This window comes from Amblyomma maculatum, chromosome 3, assembly GCF_055883805.1.
Source record: "Amblyomma maculatum isolate TAMU_Amacu chromosome 3, ASM5588380v1, whole genome shotgun sequence".
In the NCBI taxonomy this organism is placed as follows: Eukaryota; Metazoa; Arthropoda; class Arachnida; order Ixodida; family Ixodidae; genus Amblyomma; species Amblyomma maculatum.
In genome coordinates, this window is record NC_139346.1 from 109,017,863 (window position 1) to 109,040,558 (window position 22,696).

The 22,696-nt window shown below is 47.5% G+C and overlaps 2 protein-coding genes, 18 non-coding genes and 1 pseudogene across 20 annotated transcripts; all 21 read left to right on the plus strand.

Moving 5' to 3' along the window:
• The first annotated feature begins 395 nt into the window (after positions 1 to 395).
• Positions 396 to 1,401, plus strand: LOC146195640 (uncharacterized; annotated as a pseudogene).
• Positions 1,402 to 6,561: 5,160 nt separating this feature from the next.
• On the plus strand, positions 6,562 to 6,634 carry TRNAK-CUU (transfer RNA lysine (anticodon CUU)). The gene has a single exon. It is a non-coding gene; the product is annotated as a tRNA-Lys (tRNA).
• A 150-nt stretch (positions 6,635 to 6,784) lies between these two features.
• On the plus strand, positions 6,785 to 6,857 carry TRNAK-CUU (transfer RNA lysine (anticodon CUU)). Its single transcript has one exon. It is a non-coding gene; the product is annotated as a tRNA-Lys (tRNA).
• Positions 6,858 to 7,034: 177 nt separating this feature from the next.
• LOC146195643 (uncharacterized) lies at positions 7,035 to 9,659 on the plus strand. The gene has a single exon (XM_084597870.1). It carries the CDS (start codon positions 7,062 to 7,064, stop codon positions 8,283 to 8,285), a length of 1,224 nt encoding a protein of 407 aa, XP_084453996.1. The 5' UTR covers positions 7,035 to 7,061; the 3' UTR covers positions 8,286 to 9,659.
• Positions 9,660 to 12,109: 2,450 nt separating this feature from the next.
• Positions 12,110 to 12,182, plus strand: TRNAK-CUU (transfer RNA lysine (anticodon CUU)). The gene has a single exon. It is a non-coding gene; the product is annotated as a tRNA-Lys (tRNA).
• A 148-nt stretch (positions 12,183 to 12,330) lies between these two features.
• Positions 12,331 to 12,403, plus strand: TRNAK-CUU (transfer RNA lysine (anticodon CUU)). Its single transcript has one exon. It is a non-coding gene; the product is annotated as a tRNA-Lys (tRNA).
• Positions 12,404 to 12,551: 148 nt separating this feature from the next.
• TRNAK-CUU (transfer RNA lysine (anticodon CUU)) lies at positions 12,552 to 12,624 on the plus strand. The gene has a single exon. It is a non-coding gene; the product is annotated as a tRNA-Lys (tRNA).
• A 148-nt stretch (positions 12,625 to 12,772) lies between these two features.
• TRNAK-CUU (transfer RNA lysine (anticodon CUU)) lies at positions 12,773 to 12,845 on the plus strand. Its single transcript has one exon. It is a non-coding gene; the product is annotated as a tRNA-Lys (tRNA).
• Positions 12,846 to 12,993: 148 nt separating this feature from the next.
• On the plus strand, positions 12,994 to 13,066 carry TRNAK-CUU (transfer RNA lysine (anticodon CUU)). The gene has a single exon. It is a non-coding gene; the product is annotated as a tRNA-Lys (tRNA).
• Positions 13,067 to 13,214: 148 nt separating this feature from the next.
• TRNAK-CUU (transfer RNA lysine (anticodon CUU)) lies at positions 13,215 to 13,287 on the plus strand. Its single transcript has one exon. It is a non-coding gene; the product is annotated as a tRNA-Lys (tRNA).
• Positions 13,288 to 13,435: 148 nt separating this feature from the next.
• Positions 13,436 to 13,508, plus strand: TRNAK-CUU (transfer RNA lysine (anticodon CUU)). The gene has a single exon. It is a non-coding gene; the product is annotated as a tRNA-Lys (tRNA).
• A 148-nt stretch (positions 13,509 to 13,656) lies between these two features.
• On the plus strand, positions 13,657 to 13,729 carry TRNAK-CUU (transfer RNA lysine (anticodon CUU)). Its single transcript has one exon. It is a non-coding gene; the product is annotated as a tRNA-Lys (tRNA).
• Positions 13,730 to 13,877: 148 nt separating this feature from the next.
• On the plus strand, positions 13,878 to 13,950 carry TRNAK-CUU (transfer RNA lysine (anticodon CUU)). The gene has a single exon. It is a non-coding gene; the product is annotated as a tRNA-Lys (tRNA).
• Positions 13,951 to 14,098: 148 nt separating this feature from the next.
• On the plus strand, positions 14,099 to 14,171 carry TRNAK-CUU (transfer RNA lysine (anticodon CUU)). The gene has a single exon. It is a non-coding gene; the product is annotated as a tRNA-Lys (tRNA).
• A 148-nt stretch (positions 14,172 to 14,319) lies between these two features.
• Positions 14,320 to 14,391, plus strand: TRNAK-CUU (transfer RNA lysine (anticodon CUU)). The gene has a single exon. It is a non-coding gene; the product is annotated as a tRNA-Lys (tRNA).
• Positions 14,392 to 14,575: 184 nt separating this feature from the next.
• On the plus strand, positions 14,576 to 16,953 carry LOC146195655 (uncharacterized). Its single transcript, XM_084597871.1, has one exon. The coding sequence runs from the start codon at positions 14,596 to 14,598 to the stop codon at positions 15,850 to 15,852; it is 1,257 nt and encodes a 418-aa protein (XP_084453997.1). The 5' UTR covers positions 14,576 to 14,595; the 3' UTR covers positions 15,853 to 16,953.
• A 2,582-nt stretch (positions 16,954 to 19,535) lies between these two features.
• TRNAK-CUU (transfer RNA lysine (anticodon CUU)) lies at positions 19,536 to 19,608 on the plus strand. Its single transcript has one exon. It is a non-coding gene; the product is annotated as a tRNA-Lys (tRNA).
• A 145-nt stretch (positions 19,609 to 19,753) lies between these two features.
• TRNAK-CUU (transfer RNA lysine (anticodon CUU)) lies at positions 19,754 to 19,826 on the plus strand. Its single transcript has one exon. It is a non-coding gene; the product is annotated as a tRNA-Lys (tRNA).
• Positions 19,827 to 19,971: 145 nt separating this feature from the next.
• On the plus strand, positions 19,972 to 20,044 carry TRNAK-CUU (transfer RNA lysine (anticodon CUU)). The gene has a single exon. It is a non-coding gene; the product is annotated as a tRNA-Lys (tRNA).
• A 145-nt stretch (positions 20,045 to 20,189) lies between these two features.
• TRNAK-CUU (transfer RNA lysine (anticodon CUU)) lies at positions 20,190 to 20,262 on the plus strand. Its single transcript has one exon. It is a non-coding gene; the product is annotated as a tRNA-Lys (tRNA).
• Positions 20,263 to 20,412: 150 nt separating this feature from the next.
• Positions 20,413 to 20,485, plus strand: TRNAK-CUU (transfer RNA lysine (anticodon CUU)). The gene has a single exon. It is a non-coding gene; the product is annotated as a tRNA-Lys (tRNA).
• Positions 20,486 to 22,696: the final 2,211 nt, after the last annotated feature.

The following is a 22,696-nucleotide window of genomic DNA, read 5'->3' on the forward strand; positions in this document are numbered from 1 at the left end:
ATTGATAGCGATCGCATTTTAGGGTTCAAGCTGCAATCAGCACACGTGAAAATGCTAGCATATGCTGATGACATAGCAGTGTTTTGTGCAACTAGAAAGAGCATCTGTGAAGTTACGGGTGTCGTCCAAACATTTTGTGATCAAACCGGATGCAAGATCAATTGGGAGAAAAGCTCTGGGTTTTGGCACGGTGATTGGGACGTGACACCTGATTTCTTCTGTAAGCTGCGATGGTCTGTTCTCCCAACGCGATATCTAGGTGTGCCTTTAGATTGTTATCGAGATCCCAACGTGCACTGGATGGAAGAAACATCCAGAGCGAAAGAAAAAGCGGGTGCGTGGCAAGGAAGGCAACTCTCAATGTTTTCGCGCGCTTCTATTTGCAATGTTTTTCTTATTTCGAGGCTGTGGTACCTCATGAATGTGTTGTGTGTCTCACGGACCTCAATTCAGAAAATGCACCGCGTTTTTGCTGTTTTTATTTGGGCATCCACATGGGAAAAAACCGCCCGGACGAATTTGTTTATTTCTGTTAAAAGGGGCGGGCTTGGCCTTGCCCATTTGTTCTTGCGTCAAGTGGTTTCGCGATTTATATTCCTGCGTGATCAAAAAGATACCTGTCTGAGAACTGTGATGCAAGTGCGATTGCAGAGGCTGCTCCCTGAATGGATTGTGTCATGTGAAAGCATGCCTGGTACTGTGACTGGCTACCTGCGCGAGGTTGTTTTTTCGTGCAAGTTGCTGGAAGTGCGGTATTCTTTTGATTACCTTTTCAATGTTCCGAGAAAAAAACTGTATAAAGATCTCATTGACGTGATGCTGCCGGTGCCTTTTTACCGGGCATTACACTGTGGAGGCCCAGGGCAGGACGTTTTGAAAAGAGTCAAGAAGATGCCCGTGAGGCCATCTGCTAAAACGTTCCTATTCAAACTTCACTCTAATACGCTCCCTGTTAAAACCTGGCTGAATGAAAAAGGTATCTTCGTCCCATGGACAACAAATTGCCTGTTGTGCAAAAAACCGGAGACAATTGAACACGTCTTCTTACAGTGTTGGGATGCTGTCTTTCTATGAGACGTCCTCCAAAGGACAATTAAAAAGGAACTTCCCCTAACTCCGTACGGTATCAGATTCCTTCCAGTGCAGAACGATGATGCACCTTATGATTTAATTATGCTTCTTGGCCTCCATAGTCTGTGGAAAACACGAATGCAGGTGCGTCACGCAGATATAAATACACGATCTGCGCGTGAAAACTTCATTGAAAGTGCGGTGTATATACGCGAAACTTTCAGGATGCAGCAGGATCCACCACAATTGCAATGTCTATTTGATGAGTTGGTGAACCTGAAAAGATTTTAGCCGCGTACATGTCAGCTCAAGTGTAGTTGACGTGTTTTATCATGTGTATTTTTGTTTTGTGTTTCACGGCAATAAAGAAAAAAAAAGCCCGGCTAGCTCAGTCGGTAGAGCATGAGACTCATTCTACTTCCGGACACCGTAGTGAACGGTCGCAGGATCATGTGCTCCAGCGGAGCGGCGATAGCGGCCCTTTCCAGCCGCGGAAACAGGCTCGACGACATGGACGATACCGAGTATCAGATTATTCTGCCAACTTTGCCCACCGGACGCGTTGTTTTTAACACGCTTTTTTTGCACGGCGATGTGCGAGTCAGGCCATACAGGGTCGAGGATTTCCGCGACGCCCTGGTCAAGGCTGGTGCGCTCCCCGACGTTGTGGCGTTGGGGGCGTATCAGATCAACCATGTTTGGGCGGTCACGTTAAGCAGCACCGAAGCAACGAAGAAATTGGCGGCTTTCAAGGAAATCGAAGTTAAGGGACGCCGTTGCCTCATTATTGATCCCGAAGACCAACAGGTGAAGCTGCGACTTCACTGGATGTTGCACGGTGTGGCAGACGACGACATCCGGACGGCTTTTGCTGCGTTTGGGAATGTGACCGAGGTGACCCGGGAAAGGTGGAGAGTTCAAGGCGTCAAGGAGAAGGGGTCCACCACGAGGACTGTGCTCCTCAAATTGAAACCCGGCATTAAGGTCGACGACTTGCCTCACCAGCTGCGAGTTGCCGGAGAGCTAGCCCTTGTCGTGGTGCCTGGGCGAGCGATGCAGTGCCTGCGCTGCCGCGGTACCGGTCACGTTCGACGTGAATGTAAGGTACCGCGTTGTCCAAAGTGTAGACGCTACGGACATGACGAGGCTGCCTGTGTGCTTTCGTACGCTTCGGCCGCGGGACATGGAACTGCGGAACGGTCGGCGGAGCTCACAATGGACGTGGTCGAGGCGGAGGAGGCGGCGAAGGGTGCCGGAGAGGTTCGAACGAAGACACGGGAGACGGATTCATCGGTGGACTCGGCAGAAAGCGGCAATGCTGCGAGGGATGTGGGGAGAGCGGACTCTGCACCTGAGCTCACTATCAATGAGGAAGGCACGGCACTTGAGCCGGCAAATGGTATGGAACAGGATAATGGGGAGGACCACTCGGACACCAGTGCTGTTCGTAAGCCAAGCGTCCCAGCCCCAGCCAAGCGATCCCACACACAGTCCGAACCTGAAGGTAACCAGGTGTCAGCCCCCAGCGTCGACGAGCCACCAGCAAAAACGGGGCAATCCCGGCGGTCCACGCTACGTCCGCGGCCAAACATATCATCAGAGAGACGGGCAGCGGATAAAGTGCCCCCGCTGCCGGGTCAGCCGCTCGCACCGGACGGGGATGGATCCAACGACGGCGTCTAGCAACGCGCTAGACGGGAGAGGTAAGCACCATGCTTTCGGTCTCTTCACCCTTGATGAAAATGGCGCCCGAAACCACCTTAAGAGTAGCCACGTTAAACGTCAGGGGATTGGCAGGCAAAAAGAAGCAGAGCCAGGTGCACCGGCTCTTAACTGACCACGATATTGACGTGCTTGCCGTGCAGGAAACTAAGGTTGATGGGGAGGAAGAGACCGGGAGCATGGTGCGACGTTTCACGGCTAGATTTTACGCCATTGTTAGCCACGCAGTTGGGACATCGGCCGGGTGTGTATTGTTCGTCAAAAAGCTGCCTGGTCTGGTTGTAAAGGGCTACTCCTCATGCTCTTCTGGACGGTGTGTAGTGGCTGATTGTGTATACAGCGGTGTTGAGTGGCGCATTATTTGTGTGTACGCTCCTAACTGTGTGGAGGAAAGAACAGTGTTTTTCGAGAATGTTATGCAGCAGTTAAGTACGGAAAGGCAGGTAGTATTGCTGGGCGATTTTAACTGTGTACTGAATGCTCGAGACAAAACCAGCACACGCGGATTCAGAGACAAGAGCACTAAAATGTTATGCCAGGTAATAAGCGAATGGAATATGGAGGATGTGGCTGATTGCTTGGAAGGACCGCGTGCCGTTCAGTACACGCACTTCCAAGGTTCTAGCCACGCGCGTCTGGACAGAATTTACGCGTCGCTGGATTTGATTCATTCATGCAATGAATACCGAGTGGTGCCTATGACATTCACGGATCACTGTTTGGTGTAATGCTTATTCGGCACCAAAAAACGGAGCAATGCATTTAGCTGGGAGTTATGGAAATTCAACAACAAATTGCTTAAGGATGATGCCTTTAGACGCGTGGTATTGAATGAATTGATTAAAGTGAGGCCAGGGACTTGGCTCGAAATCTGGAAACAGTGGGAGTTGTGCAAGGAACAGATTAAAATTAAAGCCATTGACAGATCCAGTTGCCTGGTGTACGAGAAGAAAATTACAGAAACCCAGCTTAAGGCTTTGCTCGCAAAACTACACGAACAGGAATGTAAGGCACCCGGCAGATGGATAGAGGATATTCGAAAAATAAAAGAACAGATTAACTTGATAGAAGAAGACAGATACCAAGGAGCGTTAGTGCGTGCAAGAGCGGAAAAATTGGCCATGGATGAGACGCCGACAAAAAGATCGTTGGGAATAGAAAAAGCAAATGCAAGGCGAAATCACGTGGCAGAGGTAGATTGGGCAGGACGCACAGAAACTGATAACGAAGGAATCGCGAAAGCTTTCCGGGAGTATTATGAAGATCTATTTTCGTCCCGAGAGGTTTATTTGGACCGTTTTAAAGAATCCTTTCTTGACGCGATGCCAAAAATTGACGAGGAACAAAAAGAAAGACTGGAGCGGCCAATAAGCGAAAAAGAAGTGCAGCAGGCAATAGAAAATTTAAACCCAGGGAAATCACCCGGGCCTGATGGCCTGAGTGCGGCTTTTTATAAAGCGTTCAAGGAACAGCTATCACCTTTGTTGTGTGCCTTATTTAATGAAGCGTATGAACTGAAGGCACTGCCTGCGTCTTTCGGATCGTCGCACACAGTACTTATTCCGAAAACTGACCAACCAGATAAGCTTAGGCAGTTGTCGTCTTACAGGCCCATTGCTCTGACAAACGTTGATTACAAGATTTATATGAAGGTGCTTGCTGGCAGACTACAAACGGTTATATGCGAACTAGTGGGCCCTCACCAAACGTGCGGTATCAAAGGGCGATCTATCTTTCAGAACATTCACAAAGCGCGAAGTGTGCTCGAATGCTGCGATGCAACTCATGCATGTGTTGCGTTACTGCAGTTGGACTTGGAGAAAGCTTTTGATTGTGTGGCACATACTATTCTGTTAAGTATATTAGACTATGTTAATGTCGGCTCTGTTATTCGAGAGGGAGTGGCTTTGGCGTACCGTAACTGCACTACGAGATTAATTGTCAATAAGTCACTGGGGGCCCCCATCAACGTACGACGTTCGGTGCGCCAAGGTTGCCCCCTCAGCCCTCTTTTGTTCGGCATTTATATTGAAACGTTGTGTTTAAGCATCCTACAAAACAATGACATTGATGGTTTTCGACTGCAGGAGTCAGAAGTCAAATTGTTGGCTTACGCAGACGACGTTGCGGTTTTTTGTGTAAATAAGGAGAGTATAAAGAGGACAGTGGATGTGGTAAAACATTTTAGCAAAGTCACAGGGAGTAAAGTTAACTGGGGTAAGTGCCTGGGATTTTGGCACGGAGAATGGCAGCTGACCCCCGACACTTTCGCTAATGTGTCGTGGGTTACAACGCCTGCAAAGTACTTGGGTGTGCCCTTGAAATTTTACAAGGAAAGCGAGCCATACTGGCGAGAGCAGGTCAAAGAAACCAGTGAAAAAGCGGAGAAATGGAAAAGCGCTCAATTATCAATATTTGCAAGAGCCGCAGTTTGCAACCTGTTTTTAATTAGTAAGTTATGGTATGTTATGCAAGTGTTGCATTGCTCCCGTGTAAATGTGCAAAAATTGCATCGAGTTTTTGCGGTGTTTGTTTGGGCCTCGAGTTGGGAGAGGTGCAGTCGGACAAATTTGTTCCGGCAGGTGAAGCATGGGGGGCTTGGTCTGGGTCATTTGTTTGTGCGACAGATTGTCAACCGGTTTATGTTTTTTAGGGATGCCAGTGATCCATTCCTGCGCACAGTGTGTCAACAGAGACTTGGTCGAGCGTTGCCTGATTTCGTAGTGTATACTCAATGTATGCCTGGTTCTCTGTTTGGCTTCTTTAGGGAAATTGTTTTGAGTGTGAAATTCTTAAGCGCACGTTTTTCGAAAGAGTATTTAAGTAATGTTAACAGGAGAACATTATACAAGGATGTTTGTGAAGTGGTGTTCCCGGTGCCCTTGTACCGAGCTTTATACTATGGAGGCACAGGAAGTAATGTACTAAAACGCGTAAAGAAAATGCAAGTTGCTCCGGGAGCTAAAACGTTTTTCTTTATGCTGCATACCGGTACTTTGAGTGTAAAATCATTTATGGAGGAGAAGGGTATGTTCCTACCGTGGGGGGCCCAATGTCTCATCTGCAAACAACCAGAGACAATAGATCACGTGTTTTTGCATTGCTGGGAGGGGGTATATTTGTGGGATGTTCTGCAAAGGACAATAAAAAAACAGTTGCCACTTGATTCCCATGGCATTAGGTACTTGCCATTGGATAACCACGATGATATGCCGTTAGACCAGGTTATGTTAATGTGCCTCCACAGTATATGGCGCGCACGAATGGCTGGTTATCACTGCGATCCAGATGCACGGCCAGCCCGCATGTATTTCCGTGAAAGTGTGCAGCGATGGCTCGACGTGCTTAAATTGCAACCATGTGCTCCTGAGTGGCTGTCAAAGCTGGAACCTTTGACGGTGCTCAAGGAATTTTAAACGTGACAATGCCTGCCCCTCAGTGGGTGTTAGGCAACGCTAGCTACCTTTGTGTACATATATTATTCCTTTTTTTCCTGTTGTTTTGAGTTCCAGTGCGGTGTATTTGTGTCAAAGCCAGGCAATAAAGAAAAAAAAAAAAAAAAAAGGTAGAGCATGAGACTCTTAATCTCAGGGTCGTGGGTTCGAGCCCCACGTTGGGCGTTGCTTTTATTTTTCATTGTTTTGATCGAGAAAGAAGCTCAAAGAGCGATTCAAGGTAATGATTTTTATCATTATTTTAGATCCATTAGCGGCCTTCATTCTTCTTCAGTTGTCAATAAATAGAGCCACACTTACGCTCTGCAGCATGGCCCGGCTAGCTCAGTCGGTAGAGCATGAGACTCTTAATCTCAGGGTCGTGGGTTCGAGCCCCACGTTGGGCGTTGCTTTTATTTTTCATTGTTTTGATCAAGAAAGAAGCTCAAAGAGCGATTCAAGGTAATAATTTTTATCATTATTTTAGATCCATTAGCGCACTTTAATTTCTTCTTCAGTTGTCAGTAAATAGAGCCACACTTACGCTCTGCAGCATGGCCCGGCTAGCTCAGTCGGTAGAGCATGAGACTCTTAATCTCAGGGTCGTGGGTTCGAGCCCCACGTTGGGCGTTGCTTTTATTTTTCATTGTTTTGATCAAGAAAGAAGCTCTAAGAGCGATTCAAGGTAATGATTTTTATCATTATTTTAGATCCATTAGCGGCCTTCATTCTTCTTTCGTTGTCGTTAAATCGAGCCACACTTACGCTCTGCAGCATGGCCCGGCTAGCTCAGTCATTCTACTTCCGGCCACCACCGTGTACGGACGCGGAATCATGTGCTCCGACGGAGCGGCGATTGCGGCTTTTACCGGCCGCGGAAACAGGATCTCAGATAGCGAAGACAGCGATTATCAGCTTATTCTGCCTCAGCTGCCAACCGGACGCATCGTTCAGAACACCGTGTTTTTGCACGGCGACGTGCGAGCAAGGCCCTACAGGGTTGAAGATTTACGAGATGCGCTCTTGCCTACAGGCTTACTGCCGGATGTGGTGGCCCTGGGAGCCTACCAGGTTAACCACGTTTGGGCAGTCACCCTTAAAGGTTCCGAGGCTACAAAACGGCTGCTTGGTGTGAAGGAGCTAATGGTGAAGAGGCGACGCTGTGTTATCATCGACCCGCAGGAACAGCAGGTGAAGCTGAAGCTTCACTGGCTATTGCATGGAGTGGCGGACGAGGACGTCCGGTCCGCACTCGCGGCCTTTGGGACTGTAATGGATGTCAGACGAGAGCGCTGGCGAGTGCAGGGTGTGAGTGACAAGGGCTCCACAACAAGGTCAGTGCTTTTAAAGCTGAAGAACGGCATGAAAATAGAAGACCTGCCGCACCAGTTACGGGTCGGTGGTGAACTGGCACTAGTTGTCGCACCTGGTCGCCCGATGCAGTGCCTGCGATGCCATGGCTCGGGCCACGTGAGAAGAGAGTGCAAGGTGCCGCGTTGCTCGATCTGCAGGCGATTTGGGCATGAGGACTCGCAGTGCGTCCGTACCTACGCCGCGGCAACGAGAACGGCGGCGAGTGATGACACCGAGCACCTCATGGACGAGGTTGAGGCGGAGGACGCTGCGGAGGGGACTGGTGAGATAGCGACTGCTTCGGGAGCAGAAATGCCTCTCCTTAGCGAAGGAGCCCAGGATAAAAGCACGGACAGGGCAAGTGAAATGGTGGAAAACCCATCATCGGCAGCGTCGGACATCAACGAAGATGGATCCAGTCAAGCGCAGCAGCCAGCAGCAGTGAAGGGTCAGGAGCCCCCAGGCAATGGCAATGTAAGTTCAGTGGGTGCCGGAACTGCAACTAAACGCCCCCACGACGCAGCCGGCGATCTCGACGACATGCCGTATACAAGCAGTGTGGACGAGCCGCCTGTGAAAGCGGTGCAGGGACGGCGGTCGTCCTTCAAGCCGCGACCTAACATCGCAGCGGAACGAAAACCTGTCGACAAGCCACCCCCGCCGAAAAGCGAGACCGGCCAGCCGGGCGGCTCCGGAGGCGTCTAGCGGCTTGCTAGACGTTAAAGGTAAGCACCATGCTCCTGGGCCTACCTCATGATTAGAGCAACAATGGCACCTGAACCGTCTCTAAGTGTAGCCACGTTGAATGTCAGAGGACTAGCGAGCAAAAGAAAACAAAGTCAATTGTATCGGCTGATAACAGATAATGACATTGACGTACTAGCTGTTCAGGAGACAAAAGTCGAGGGAGAAGAGGAGACTGGGAGCATGGTGCTGCGTTTTACCTCAAGGTACTACGCTGTGGTTAGCCACGCTGTTGGGTTGTCGGCAGGATGCGTACTCTTTGTCAAAAAGTTACCGGGTCTTACTGTGCAGAGCATCACATCAGGGTCCTCTGGAAGACTCGTTATTTGTGATTTTAGTTATTGCCAAAGAGAATATCGGGTTATTTGCATATACGCACCAAATGCAGTGGATGAGAGATATAATTTTTTCGCTATGGTTCAGCAATATGTGGACCCTGAAAAATGCCTCATTATTTTGGGGGACTATAACTGTGTACTGAATTCTACAGACAAAACCAGCGGCACGGCTTTCCGAGATAAGAGCACAGATTTATTAGCCGATATTGTTACCGCAGCCGAGTTAATCGACGTGGCCGAAGTCCTAAAGAGTGGACAGGCAGTGAAGTACACTCATTTCCAGGGGACAAGCCACGCACGCCTAGACCGGGTTTATGTAGCACTCGACTTGATCTCAAAATGCCGCACTTACACCGTGCTACCGCAGTGTTTTACTGACCACTGTCTGGTTAAGTGCGTAATAGGAACAAAGAAAGAAGTTAGGAAGTTTGCTTGGGATATGTGGAAAATGAACGTTAAGCTTCTCAACGACGAATATTTTGTAGCAAAAGTGACAGAAGAAACCAACAGAATAAATATGAACGATTACTGTAAGGTGGGACAACAGTGGGAACTATGCAAAGAGCAAATCAAAATCACAGCGATTGATAGGGCCAGTTCGATTCGATTTCACGAAAAAATTAAAGAAAACGAACTGCAGAAAACACTAAAGATGTTAATAACAGAGGAATGCAAAAAGCCAGGCGTTTTCAAAGATGACGTGAGGATTATAAAACAGCAATTACAGCTGATCGAAGAGGAGCGTTATCGGGGCGCGCTGGTGCGAGCTAGAACAAATGCACTAAAAGCGGGCGAAGTACCTACGAAGCGGGCTTTAGGTTTGGAAAAAACGAACGGCCAACGAAACCACGTATGCGAGATAGAGCGGAACGGCGTTGTGGTGTCAGATAACGACGGCATTGGGCGAGAGTTCTTTGAGCATTATCAGGCGTTATTCGCGTTTCATGAAGCTGACTTGGACGGTTTCAAAAAGATGTTTCTGGGTCAGATGCCGCGACTGGCCGACGAAGTAAAAGAAGTTTTGGAGCGGCCAATAACCGAAAGAGAAGTGTGCCGAGCAATTGAAAACTTGAACGACGGAAAGTCGCCTGGGCCCGATGGCTTGAGTGCCGCGGTCTACAAGTTTTTCAAAGAGAATTTGTCTGCAGTGCTTACAGCTGTATTCAATGAGGCATACCAACTGAAAGAATTACCACCGTCATATAGTACATCACATACTGTTCTCATACCAAAAACTGACGATACAGAAAGACTTCGCCTTGTAACGAGTTACAGGCCCATCTCTTTAACCAATGTTGACTATAAAATATTCATGAAAGTCTTAGCAGCTAGGCTCCAGACAGTGATTAAGGACATAGTAGGGTGCCACCAGACATGTGGAATCAAGGGAAGGTCTATAGTAAGCAACATACACAAGATGCGGTGCGTGCTTGAGGGCTGTGATGTCATGCAATCTGGCGTCGCGGTTTTGCAGCTCGACCTAGAGAAGGCCTTTGACTGTGTATCACATGTTATCCTGTTCGCCATTCTTGACCATATTAATGTCGGTTCGGTTATCAGAGAGGGTGTGGTCATGGCGTACAGGAGTTGCTCAACGCGGCTTATTGTAAACAAGTCACTGGGGGCCCCCATTGCCATGCAGCGTGCGGTACGCCAAGGCTGCCCCATCAGCCCACTTTTATTTTGTCTGTACATCGAATCACTATGCTTGACTATTATTAAAAATGATTCTGTTCACGGTTTTCGACTCCAAGCTGCCGAAGTGAAGCTCTTAGCATATGCCGACGACGTCGCAGTGTGTTGTATTGATAGAGAAAGTATTATAGCAGTGGTCGAAGAGGTAAAATGTTTTCGGGACATCACAGGGAGTTTGATCAATTGGGAAAAATGCCTGGGATTTTGGCATGGAGAATGGGCGTCAACCCCAGACACGTTTGCAGGCGTAACGTGGGTGAAGACCCCAGTGAAGTACCTGGGTGTCCCTCTGCAATTCTACGAAAGCAATGATGGCCTCTGGAGAAGCCAGGCGCATGAAATACGTGAGAAAGCAGACAGATGGAAGGGGGTTCCTCTCTCGTTTTTTGCCAAGGCAACTGTGTGTAATCTTTTTTTTATAAGCAAATTATGGTATCTAATGCAGGTTTTGCATTGCTCGCGGCTAAATGTGCAAAAGCTGCACAGAGTGTTTGCCACCTTTATTTGGGCATCGCAGTGGGAAAGGTGCAGCCGAACAAATTTGTTCAGAAAGGTGGAGGACGGCGGTCTTGGTCTGGCGCACCTCTTTGTGCGACAGCTTATTAACAGGTTTCTGTTTTTTCGGGACACAAAAGACTCTTTCTTACGAACGGTGTGCCAAATGAGATTAAGACGGGCGTTGCCAAACTTTGTGATCGGCACGAATGAAATGCCAGGGCCAATTAAGGGCTTTTTCAAGGAGGTGGTGATGAGCGTATGTTTCTTGACAGTACGATTTTCCAACGATTATTTGTCTGCGGTGAAAAGGAAAACACTGTACAAAGATGTGTGCGACAGCATACTTCCTGTACCGATGTACAGAGCCATGCACAGTGGAGAGCCGGGCCAGAATGTGTTAAAACGGGTGAAGAAAATGCAGGTGACACCAGGCATGAAGTCCTTTTTTTTTAAACTTCATACTGAAACACTTCCAGTCAAAACATTCCTTGAACAACGAGGTTTTTTCTTGCCATGGGGAACTAACTGTCTAATCTGCAAGATACCCGAAACTATAGATCATGTTTTTCTTCACTGCTGGGAAGGAGTGTATTTCTGGGATGTTCTGCAGAGAACAGTGAAAAAGGATTTCCCTCTAGATCCACACGGGATCAGATATTTGGCGACAGATAACGAAGATGGTTTTCCTTTCGATCTCGTAATGTTGGCTGGCCTCCACTCTGTATGGCGCTCCCGCATGGCCGGCTTCTATTGTGATCCTGATGCGAGGCCTGCACGGTTGTATTTTCGGGAGAGCATTTCCCGCTTCGTGGAGGTGCAGAAGACACTTGAATGTGTGCCGCAGTGGCTGCCAAGGCTGGAAGCCTTGGCAGGCCTAAGGGAATTTTAAGTGACAATGTCAGTACAAAACTGACAGCGTTTCCTTTTTTGTTCCACGTCTTGCCTGTGTTTGTATATAGTGTATCGTGATGTACTGAATTGGTTGTCGGAGCCCGGCAATAAAAAAAAAAAAAAAAAAAAAAAAAAAAAAAAAAAAAAAAAAGCTCAGTCGGCAGAGCATGATACTCTTAATCTGAGGGTCGTGGGTTCGAGCCCCACTTTGGGCGTTGCTTTTATTTTTCATTGTTTTGATCGAGAAAGAAGCTCAAACAGCGATTCAAGGTAATGATTTTTATCATTATTTTAGATCCATTAGCGGCCTTCATTCTTCTTTCGATGTCATTAAATAGAGCCACACTAACGCTCTGCAGCATGGCCCGGCTAGCTCAGTCGGCAGAGCATGATACTCTTAATCTGAGGGTCGTGGGTTCGAGCCCCACTTTGGGCGTTGCTTTTATTTTTCATTGTTTTGATCGAGAAAGAAGCTCAAACAGCGATTCAAGGTAATGATTTTTATCATTATTTTAGATCCATTAGCGGCCTTCATTCTTCTTTCGATGTCATTAAATAGAGCCACACTAACGCTCTGCAGCATGGCCCGGCTAGCTCAGTCGGCAGAGCATGATACTCTTAATCTGAGGGTCGTGGGTTCGAGCCCCACTTTGGGCGTTGCTTTTATTTTTCATTGTTTTGATCGAGAAAGAAGCTCAAACAGCGATTCAAGGTAATGATTTTTATCATTATTTTAGATCCATTAGCGGCCTTCATTCTTCTTTCGTTCTCATTAAATAGAGCCACACTAACGCTCTGCAGCATGGCCCGGCTAGCTCAGTCGGCAGAGCATGATACTCTTAATCTGAGGGTCGTGGGTTCGAGCCCCACTTTGGGCGTTGCTTTTATTTTTCATTGTTTTGATCGAGAAAGAAGCTCAAACAGCGATTCAAGGTAATGATTTTTATCATTATTTTAGATCCATTAGCGGCCTTCATTCTTCTTTCGATGTCATTAAATAGAGCCACACTAACGCTCTGCAGCATGGCCCGGCTAGCTCAGTCGGTAGAGCATGAGACTCTTAATCTGAGGGTCGTGGGTTCGAGCCCCACTTTGGGCGTTGCTTTTATTTTTCATTGTTTTGATCGAGAAAGAAGCTCAAACAGCGATTCAAGGTAATGATTTTTATCATTATTTTAGATCCATTAGCGGCCTTCATTCTTCTTTCGATGTCATTAAATAGAGCCACACTAACGCTCTGCAGCATGGCCCGGCTAGCTCAGTCGGCAGAGCATGATACTCTTAATCTGAGGGTCGTGGGTTCGAGCCCCACTTTGGGCGTTGCTTTTATTTTTCATTGTTTTGATCGAGAAAGAAGCTCAAACAGCGATTCAAGGTAATGATTTTTATCATTATTTTAGATCCATTAGCGGCCTTCATTCTTCTTTCGTTCTCATTAAATAGAGCCACACTAACGCTCTGCAGCATGGCCCGGCTAGCTCAGTCGGCAGAGCATGATACTCTTAATCTGAGGGTCGTGGGTTCGAGCCCCACTTTGGGCGTTGCTTTTATTTTTCATTGTTTTGATCGAGAAAGAAGCTCAAACAGCGATTCAAGGTAATGATTTTTATCATTATTTTAGATCCATTAGCGGCCTTCATTCTTCTTTCGATGTCATTAAATAGAGCCACACTAACGCTCTGCAGCATGGCCCGGCTAGCTCAGTCGGTAGAGCATGAGACTCTTAATCTGAGGGTCGTGGGTTCGAGCCCCACTTTGGGCGTTGCTTTTATTTTTCATTGTTTTGATCGAGAAAGAAGCTCAAACAGCGATTCAAGGTAATGATTTTTATCATTATTTTAGATCCATTAGCGGCCTTCATTCTTCTTTCGTTCTCATTAAATAGAGCCACACTAACGCTCTGCAGCATGGCCCGGCTAGCTCAGTCGGTAGAGCATGAGACTCTTAATCTGAGGGTCGTGGGTTCGAGCCCCACTTTGGGCGTTGCTTTTATTTTTCATTGTTTTGATCGAGAAAGAAGCTCAAACAGCGATTCAAGGTAATGATTTTTATCATTATTTTAGATCCATTAGCGGCCTTCATTCTTCTTTCGTTCTCATTAAATAGAGCCACACTAACGCTCTGCAGCATGGCCCGGCTAGCTCAGTCGGTAGAGCATGAGACTCTTAATCTGAGGGTCGTGGGTTCGAGCCCCACTTTGGGCGTTGCTTTTATTTTTCATTGTTTTGATCGAGAAAGAAGCTCAAACAGCGATTCAAGGTAATGATTTTTATCATTATTTTAGATCCATTAGCGGCCTTCATTCTTCTTTCGTTCTCATTAAATAGAGCCACACTAACGCTCTGCAGCATGGCCCGGCTAGCTCAGTCGGCAGAGCATGATACTCTTAATCTGAGGGTCGTGGGTTCGAGCCCCACTTTGGGCGTTGCTTTTATTTTTCATTGTTTTGATCGAGAAAGAAGCTCAAACAGCGATTCAAGGTAATGATTTTTATCATTATTTTAGATCCATTAGCGGCCTTCATTCTTCTTTCGTTCTCATTAAATAGAGCCACACTAACGCTCTGCAGCATGGCCCGGTAGCTCAGTCGGTAGAGCATGAGACTCTTAATCTGAGGGTCGTGGGTTCGAGCCCCACTTTGGGCGTTGCTTTTATTTTTCATTGTTTTGATCGAGAAAGAAGCTCAAACAGCGATTCAAGGTAATGATTTTTATCATTATTTTAGATCCATTAGCGGCCTTCATTCTTCTTTCGTTCTCATTAAATAGAGCCACACTAACGCTCTGCAGCATGGCCCGGCTAGCTCAGTCATTCTACTTCCGGCCGCCGAGGCGAACGGACGTGCCATCATGTGCTCCGACGGAGCGGTAACAGCGGCCCAGCTGGGTCGCGGAAACAGGATTGCGGACTTACCGGACCAGGATTATCAAGTCATTTTGCCTCAACTGCCATCAGGTCGGAATGTTTTAAATACTGTTTTTCTGCATGCCGATGTGAGATGTCGGCCGTATCGCGTGGAAGACTTCCGCGATGCGTTGGATAGTCTGGATATGCTCCCCGAGGTGATTGCCTTGGGGGCGTACCAGATGAATCACGTCTGGGCGCTTACATTCAAGAGCGGAGACGGGATGAAGAAAATGTTGGCCCTGCGTGATTTCAAGGTGAAGGAACGACGATGCGTCATCATCGACCCAATGAACCAGGACGTAAGGCTGAAGTTGCACTGGCTTGTCTACGGTGTCCATGACGACGACGTGCGATCTGCCCTGGCACCTTTTGGGAAGGTAACGGACATTTCGAAAGAAAAGTGGCGTGTCAGTGGCGTTGCGGACAAAGCATCAACGACAAGAGTAATTGGGCTCAAGCTGAAATCCGGTGTTTCGGTGGATGACCTCCCGCACCAGCTCCGCGTAGCAGGCGAGTTGGCTCTGGTTGTAGTGCCGGGCAGAGCTCCGCTTTGTCTCCGGTGCCGGACTGCGGGGCACATTAGACGCGAGTGTCGTGTTCCTCGTTGCACCCGATGCAGGCGCTTTGGTCATCGGGAGGACATGTGCGTTAAAACTTACGCGAGTGTTACTGGACCACTGCAACAAGAGGACGCTTCAGACCTCATTATGGATGAAGCCGACGCCGAGGAAGCAGCGAAAGGGAGGCTAGAAGTGTCCACGCGATGCCCTAACGCGTCTTCCGAAAATTCTGAAGGCTCCACGCAGGCCGCAAGCCGCGACACGAAAAGCCAGTCACTTGCTACACAAGTAAAGACGCCTTCGGAGGCTGCTGAGAAGTCCTCCGAGAGCACCTTGTCGGAGGGCCAGCCAGACGAACACACCCAGGACGGCATGCAGTCACCTGAAGTTACGAAGGCTGCGTCTAGTAGTGACCGAAGAGCAGCGTCAGCCGCAGGCAATGGAAGTCAGCGGGAGCCGATGGAATTAACTGTGAACTCAAAAAGAACGCACGGGGACAGCGTGGGAGCAGGAGACGGCCTTGACTACACTAGCAACGAGGGACCGCCCCCCAAAGCCGTCATGCCACGGCGACCTAGCTTCAGACCGAAGCCAAACATCTCCCTCGACCGGAATACGGTCGGGACACCGCCCTCGTAGCAAAGAGCGATTGTGAAGTTTGTGCACAAGGAACTGGACAAACCCTTCAAGGTGCTTCGACCGAGAAGCAAGGCCTCTTCGCAGTGGCTACGGGCTCAACCAAAAAAGCAAGTGCACATGCTCAACTGCTTCCCAGACTGCCGTGGTAAGCGCTGTGCGGTCCTTTTGTTTTGCAATTAAATGGCAGTAAACCTCCAGTCTGCGTTACGTATAGCCACCTTAAACGTTCGCGGAATGACAGCGAGGCGGCGGCAATATCAAGTTAGTCGGCTATTTCTTGAAAACGAATTGGACTTGGTCGCTATACAAGAAACGAAGGTAGAAAGTGAAGAACAAACGGACCGCATGGTGCAACCATTCAGAGATAGGTACAATGTATGTGTGTGTCATGCTGTTGGCAATTCGGCAGGATGTGTTATTTTTATTCGCAACAGTCTGGGCATTGTCGAGGAGGCAGTCACAGTGTGCCCTTCTGGACGCCTGATTGTTGTTGACTTTTCCTTCTCTAATTTGAAATGGCGTATGATATGCGTCTATGCACCTAATAAGGAAGGGGAGCGTAGGTTGTTCTTCGAGCAGCTCGAACAGCATTTGAAGGGTGAAAGATGTGTTGTTATGGTGGGTGACTTCAATTGTGTATGTATGCCTGAAGATCGCGTAAAACTTGAGCCTGTGAAGGACCCCAGCGCACACTTATTAAGGACGTTAACCACAGAGTATCATCTAGAAGATGTTGGTTGGCTTCTGTCACCTAATGGACAATGCCAGTACACCCATTTCCAAAGAGAAAGCCATGCGAGGCTAGATCGTGCATACATTTCCCTAGAACTCGCGCCTCTGTGTCGAAGTTATGAAGTTAAGCACGTGTCTTTTACAGATCACAGCCTAGTAGTTTTTTGCATAGGAGCAAAGGAAAATAAATCTAAATTTAACTGGGAGCTTTGGAAATTTAATTCTAAACTTTTGGATGATGAGAGCTATGTGAACGAAGTAAAGGAAATGTTCAACGCACTGTTTGCGACCAAATCAGGGGACTGGATGAGTGAGTGGGAAAGTTTTAAGAACAATATAAAAATGAAAGCAATAGAAAGAGCAACCATTTTACGACAAGTCAGTAAAGAGAACGAGCAAGATCTGCACCGTCAACTCAACTTGTTGCTGAACCTAGATAGCGGGACGCCTGGATTGTGGTCGAAGCAGATTAAAGAAGTTAAGAATAAACTTGAGCTTATCGATGAAGAAAGATATAGGGGAGCTATTGTGCGAGCACGAGCAGAGCGATTATGGGTTGGCGAGACACCGAACAAGCGCTCACTCGGAGACGAGAAAAGATACGCGGAAAAAAACAAAATTAAAAAGATACTTCACCATAACGAAGTTGCAACAGAATGCGAGGTTATCAAAGAAGCGTTTGCAGAGTACTATAGTGAGCTACTTGGGCGGGCTAAGCAAAGGAAAGAACAATTCGAAAGTCAGTTTTTGCAGACCATGCCCAGGCTTGAGGATGAAGTTAAAGCCAGGCTTGAGCAACCAATCAGTGTACTTGAAATTGAGCAGGCTATAGAAGAAATAAGCGCTGGAAAATCACCCGGTCCTGACGGATTAGGGGCTGCTTTTTACAAGAAATTCAAATCAGAAGCCAGCAGGGCATTGTACTGCGTAATAAAGGAAGCATACCATGTTAAACAAATGCCGCCATCTTTCAAAGCTTCACATATTGTCTTAATTCCTAAATCAGATGACGCAGTCAAACTTCTGTCGGTGGAGTCCTATCGGCCTATAAGCCTCACAAATGTGGATTATAAATTGTTTATGAAAGTGTTGGCAAGGAGGGTGCAAGGTGTCATTAAACAGTTGGTAGGTCCACACCAAACGTGCGGCATTAAGGGCCGCACTATCTGTACGAATGTACACACAGCAAGATGCGTTTTAGAGTGTTGCGATGCAGACGGAAGACATGTAGCAATGATGCAGCTTGACTTGTCAAAAGCATTTGACAACGTTTCACATGACGTCCTTTTCACCATTTTAGAGCATGTAAATATCGGAAGTGTTATCGTAGATGGAGTCAAAATGGCATACGCTGGGTGCTCTACCCGTATTATTGTAAATAAAAGTCTTACTGACGCAATAGCCGTGCGATCGTCAGTAAGGCAAGGATGTCCATTGTCCCCTCTTCTATTTGCCTTGTATCTAGAGCCCTTTTGTTTAAGCCTGATTAATAATGAAAGAATCCGTGGATTCAAGCTACAAGCATCTGAAGTGAAAGTACTTGCGTACGCGGATGATATAGCCATTTTCTGTGTGAACCGACAAAGCGTAAGTGAGGCAGTCGAGGTTGCTGGGGGTTTTTGCACCGCAACTGGCTGTGAGATTAACTGGGAAAAATCGGCTGGCTTTTGGCATGGTAACTGGTACGAAAGACCGGAAACGTTTGCAAACATGCGATGGACATCGTTGCCTACGAAGTATCTGGGTATGCCACTTGATAGCTATCAAGATAGCGAACAGTACTGGCGTCAAGAGACAGAAAGGGTCAGGGAAAAGGCGCAAGGCTGGCAAGGCCGTAATTTGTCCATGTTTGCCCGCGCGACTGTCTGCAATCTTTTTTTGATATCCAAGGTGTGGTTCGTACTCCAATTTTTGTTCATGAAACGCACAAATCTGCAAAAAATTCACAGAGTGTTCGCGGTTTTCATTTGGGGGGCAAGTTGGGAACGTACTAGTAGGACGAATTTGTTTCATTCTGTTTGTAATGGTGGATTAGGCCTGTCTCACCTGTGTTTAAGACAAATTGTGTCGCGATTTATTTTTCTGCGGGACCAGAAAGACTACTTTTTGCGCACAGTAATGCAAGTGCACTTAAGCAATGCCTTACCTGAATTTATTGTTTCATCATGCAATGACGGTGGACGCGCAGTAACTGGGTTTTGGCGAGAAGTTGTACTTGCAGTACAAATCTTAAAGGCTCGATTTTCCCTTGAGTACTTAAGTTCAGTGCAAAGGAAAAAACTGTACAGAGACCTACTGGATACAATGTTGCCAACACCCAGGTACCGAACAATATACTGTGGAGGCCCAGGAAATGATGTTTTAAAGAGAGTTAAAAAGATGAATATTAAGCCCAGCATTAAAACCTTCTTCTTTAAACTTCATACAGGCACGCTCCCAGTTAAGACTTGGTTAGAGGAAAAGGGAATATTCGTTCCATGGACAACTAACTGTATATTATGCAAGAAACCAGAAACAATAGATCATGTATTTATTGATTGCTGGGATCCAGTCTTCTACTGGGACATCTTGCAAAGGACTCTAAAGAAAGACCTACCAATAACACCGTACGGAATCCGTTTTCTACCAATTGAAAACGATGGAGACATTCCTTATGATCTAATCATGGTTCTGGGGCTCCACAGCATATGGCGAACAAGGATGGCTGTTAGGCACGCCGATGTAAACGTCCGTCCAGTCAGGGAGAATTTTATTGAAAGCATTTTGTACTTACGAGATGTTTACCGTACATTGCCAGAACCTCCAGACTGGATTGGCGTCCTAGATGAACTTGTTCATTTTAAGAAGTTTTAAGCATTCACGCTGACCACGGCATGGTCACCGTGTTTTATCTGTATATATTTGCAGTGTATTTGTCAAAGCAGGCAATAAAAAAAAAAAAAAAAAAAAAAGCCCGGCTAGCTCAGTCGGTAGAGCATGAGACTCTTAATCTCAGGGTCGTGGGTTCGAGCCCCACGTTGGGCGTTGCTTTTATTTTTCATTGTTTTGATCAAGAAAGAATCTCAAAGAGCGATTCAAGGCAATGATTTTTATCATTATTTTAGATGCATTAGCGGCCTTCATTCTTTCGTTGTCATTAAATAGAGCCACACTAACGCTCTGCAGCATGGCCCGGCTAGCTCAGTCGGTAGAGCATGAGACTCTTATTCTCAAGGTCGTGGGTTCGAGCCCCATGTTGGGCGTTGCTTTTATTTTTCATTGTTTTGATCAAGAAAGAATCTCAGAGAGCGATTCAAGGTAATGATTTTTATCATTATTTTAGATCCATTAGCGGCCTTCATTCTTTCGTTGTCATTAAATAGAGCCACACTAACGCTCTGCAGCATGGCCCGGCTAGCTCAGTCGGTAGAGCATGAGACTCTTAATCTCAGGGTCGTGGGTTCGAGCCCCACGCTGGGCGTTGCTTTTATTTTTCATTGTTTTGATCAAGAAAGAATCTCAGAGAGCGATTCAAGGTAATGATTTTTATCATTATTTTAGATCCATTAGCGGCCTTCATTCTTTCGTTGTCATTAAATAGAGCCACACTAACGCTCTGCAGCATGGCCCGGCTAGCTCAGTCGGTAGAGCATGAGACTCTTAATCTCAGGGTCGTGGGTTCGAGCCCCACGTTGGGCGTTGCTTTTATTTTTCATTGTTTTGATCAAGAAAGAAGCTCAAAGAGCGATTCAAGGTAATGATTTTTATCATTATTTTAGATCCATTAGCGCACTTTAATTTCTTCTTCAGTTGTCAGTAAATAGAGCCACACTTACGCTCTGCAGCATGGCCCGGCTAGCTCAGTCGGTAGAGCATGAGACTCTTAATCTCAGGGTCGTGGGTTCGAGCCCCACGTTGGGCGTTGCTTTTATTTTTCATTGTTTTGATCAAGAAAGAAGCTCTAAGAGCGATTCAAGGTAATGATTATTATCATTATTTTAGATCCATTAGCGGCCTTCATTCTTTCGTTGTCATTAAATAGAGCCACACTAACGCTATGCAGCATGGCCCGGCTAGCTCAGTCGGGGATTCTGCTTCCGGCCACGCCAGTGAACGGACGCAGGATGCAGGGCTCCTCAGGAGCGGCTTCAGCGGCCATGTCAGGCCGCGGTAACAGGACTGCTGAACAGGATGGTACTTATCAAGTTGTTTTGCCTGCACTGCCAACAGGTCGGTTTGTTTTGAATACGGTTTTTTTGCACGCCGATATCAGGGCCCGCCCTTACCGGGTGGAAGATTTCCGCGACGCGTTGGCACAGCATTCGCTGATCCCCGATGTTGTTGCGATGGGGGCGTATCGGATGAGCCACGTCTGGGCTGTCACTCTCAAGGATCCTGGAGCGGTGACCAAGCTTGTTAGTGTCGGTGAGTTGTGTGTGAAAAACAGTCGCTGCTTGGTAATTGACCCGGCCAACAAAGAGACGTGCGACTGAAACTTCACTGGCTTTTACACAACGTGCCAGACGAGGATGTGCGTGCTGCCTTTACGCCGTATGCAAAGGTGTTGGAAGTTACAAGGGAGCGCTGGCGTGTGAAAGGTATGGTAGAAAAAGGCTCAACTACTAGACTTGTCACGCTTAAGTTGAAAGCTGGCGTGAAGCTGGATGACCTGCCACATCAGTTGAACGTTAGCGGTGAGTTGGCGCTCGTTGTTGTGCCAGGCAGACCTCCCTTGTGCCTACGCTGTCGGAGCACGGGTCACATCCGCAAGGAGTGCCGGGTTCCTCGCTGCGGAACCTGTCGACGGTTCGGTCATGAAGACAGCCAGTGTGCACGTACCTACGCAAGCATTGCCGGACCGGGACCAGCGAGGACACGTCCGAGTTGATAATGGATGAGGTGGATGCGGAGGAGGCGGCCGACATTAGAGGACAGTCAACGAAACAGGACGCGCCTTCCATGACGGTTTTAACTAAGCATAAGGTGACTGCCTCAAGTGAAAAGAACGAAACTGGGCACGTCTCGCACGTTCCATCGCAGGACCAACAGGACCACGAAAGCGCTTCAAAGGAAGCGTCAGAGGACGTAATCAAGTTTTCTGACGCTGAGGAGCATCTGAGTACTGAGCCTCCTTGCACTGATGCCATGGAAGTTGCGCCGGAGACAGCGGCCTTAATTGCCTCAAAACGTCCACACGAGGAAAGCTTCGAGGAGACTCAGTTGCCAGGCGGAGTTTGTGGTGAGCCGCCGCCGAAAACTGCGGGCATCCGAAGATCGACTTTGAGACCGAAGCCGAACTTCTCTGCCGACACGCGGCAGGCGGGGAAACCGCCTCCGTAGGTTTTGTGATGTCCTGAACGATTTGTGGGTCGGCTGCCTACCGACCAGCGTCAGGAACATTCTGCAACCAAGCGGGGCGTCTGTGGAAAAAAAAAATGAAAAACGGTGCTTGGACTTCGTTTAAATGCAGCCCGACGTTCTGCTGGGAGGACAATACGTGCACACATATGCCGATCTTCTTCAGAAGCGGAGGCCATGCAACCAGGAAGGTAGGCACCATGCGGGTACGGGCGGCCCTTTCTAACACATGACTCTCAAGCTTAATTCGGCGTTACACGTAGCTACTTTGAATGTCAGAGGGCTGGGAGCGAGAAGGCGACAATGCCAGCTCAGTCGCCTCCTTGTGGATAATGATATAGATATAGCAGCTGTGCAAGAGTCAAAGATTGAGAGCCAAGAAAGCACTGACCGTATGGTGGCTTCTTTTCAAACAAACTTTTATGTGTGTGTATGCCATTCTGTTGGTGTGTCGGGCGGATGCCTTTTATTTATACGTAACACGCTGGGAGTAAGTGTAGAGTTCACTTTTGCCTGTCCAAGTGGTCGGCTTTTGGTTACTTATTTTACCTACTGTAATTTATGCTGGCGTATTATGTGTGTGTATGCTCCCAATTCAGAATGCGAACGTGAATCGTTTTTTTTGAGTCTATTGAATTGTGGTTGAAGGTCGACAAAATCTTACTTGCACTTGACGATTACAACTGTGTGTGCGCAGCTGTGGACCGAGCGGCGAAGTGTAAACCTCGAAGAGACAGAAGCTCCGAGCTGTTGAATGCACTTGTGCATGATTACG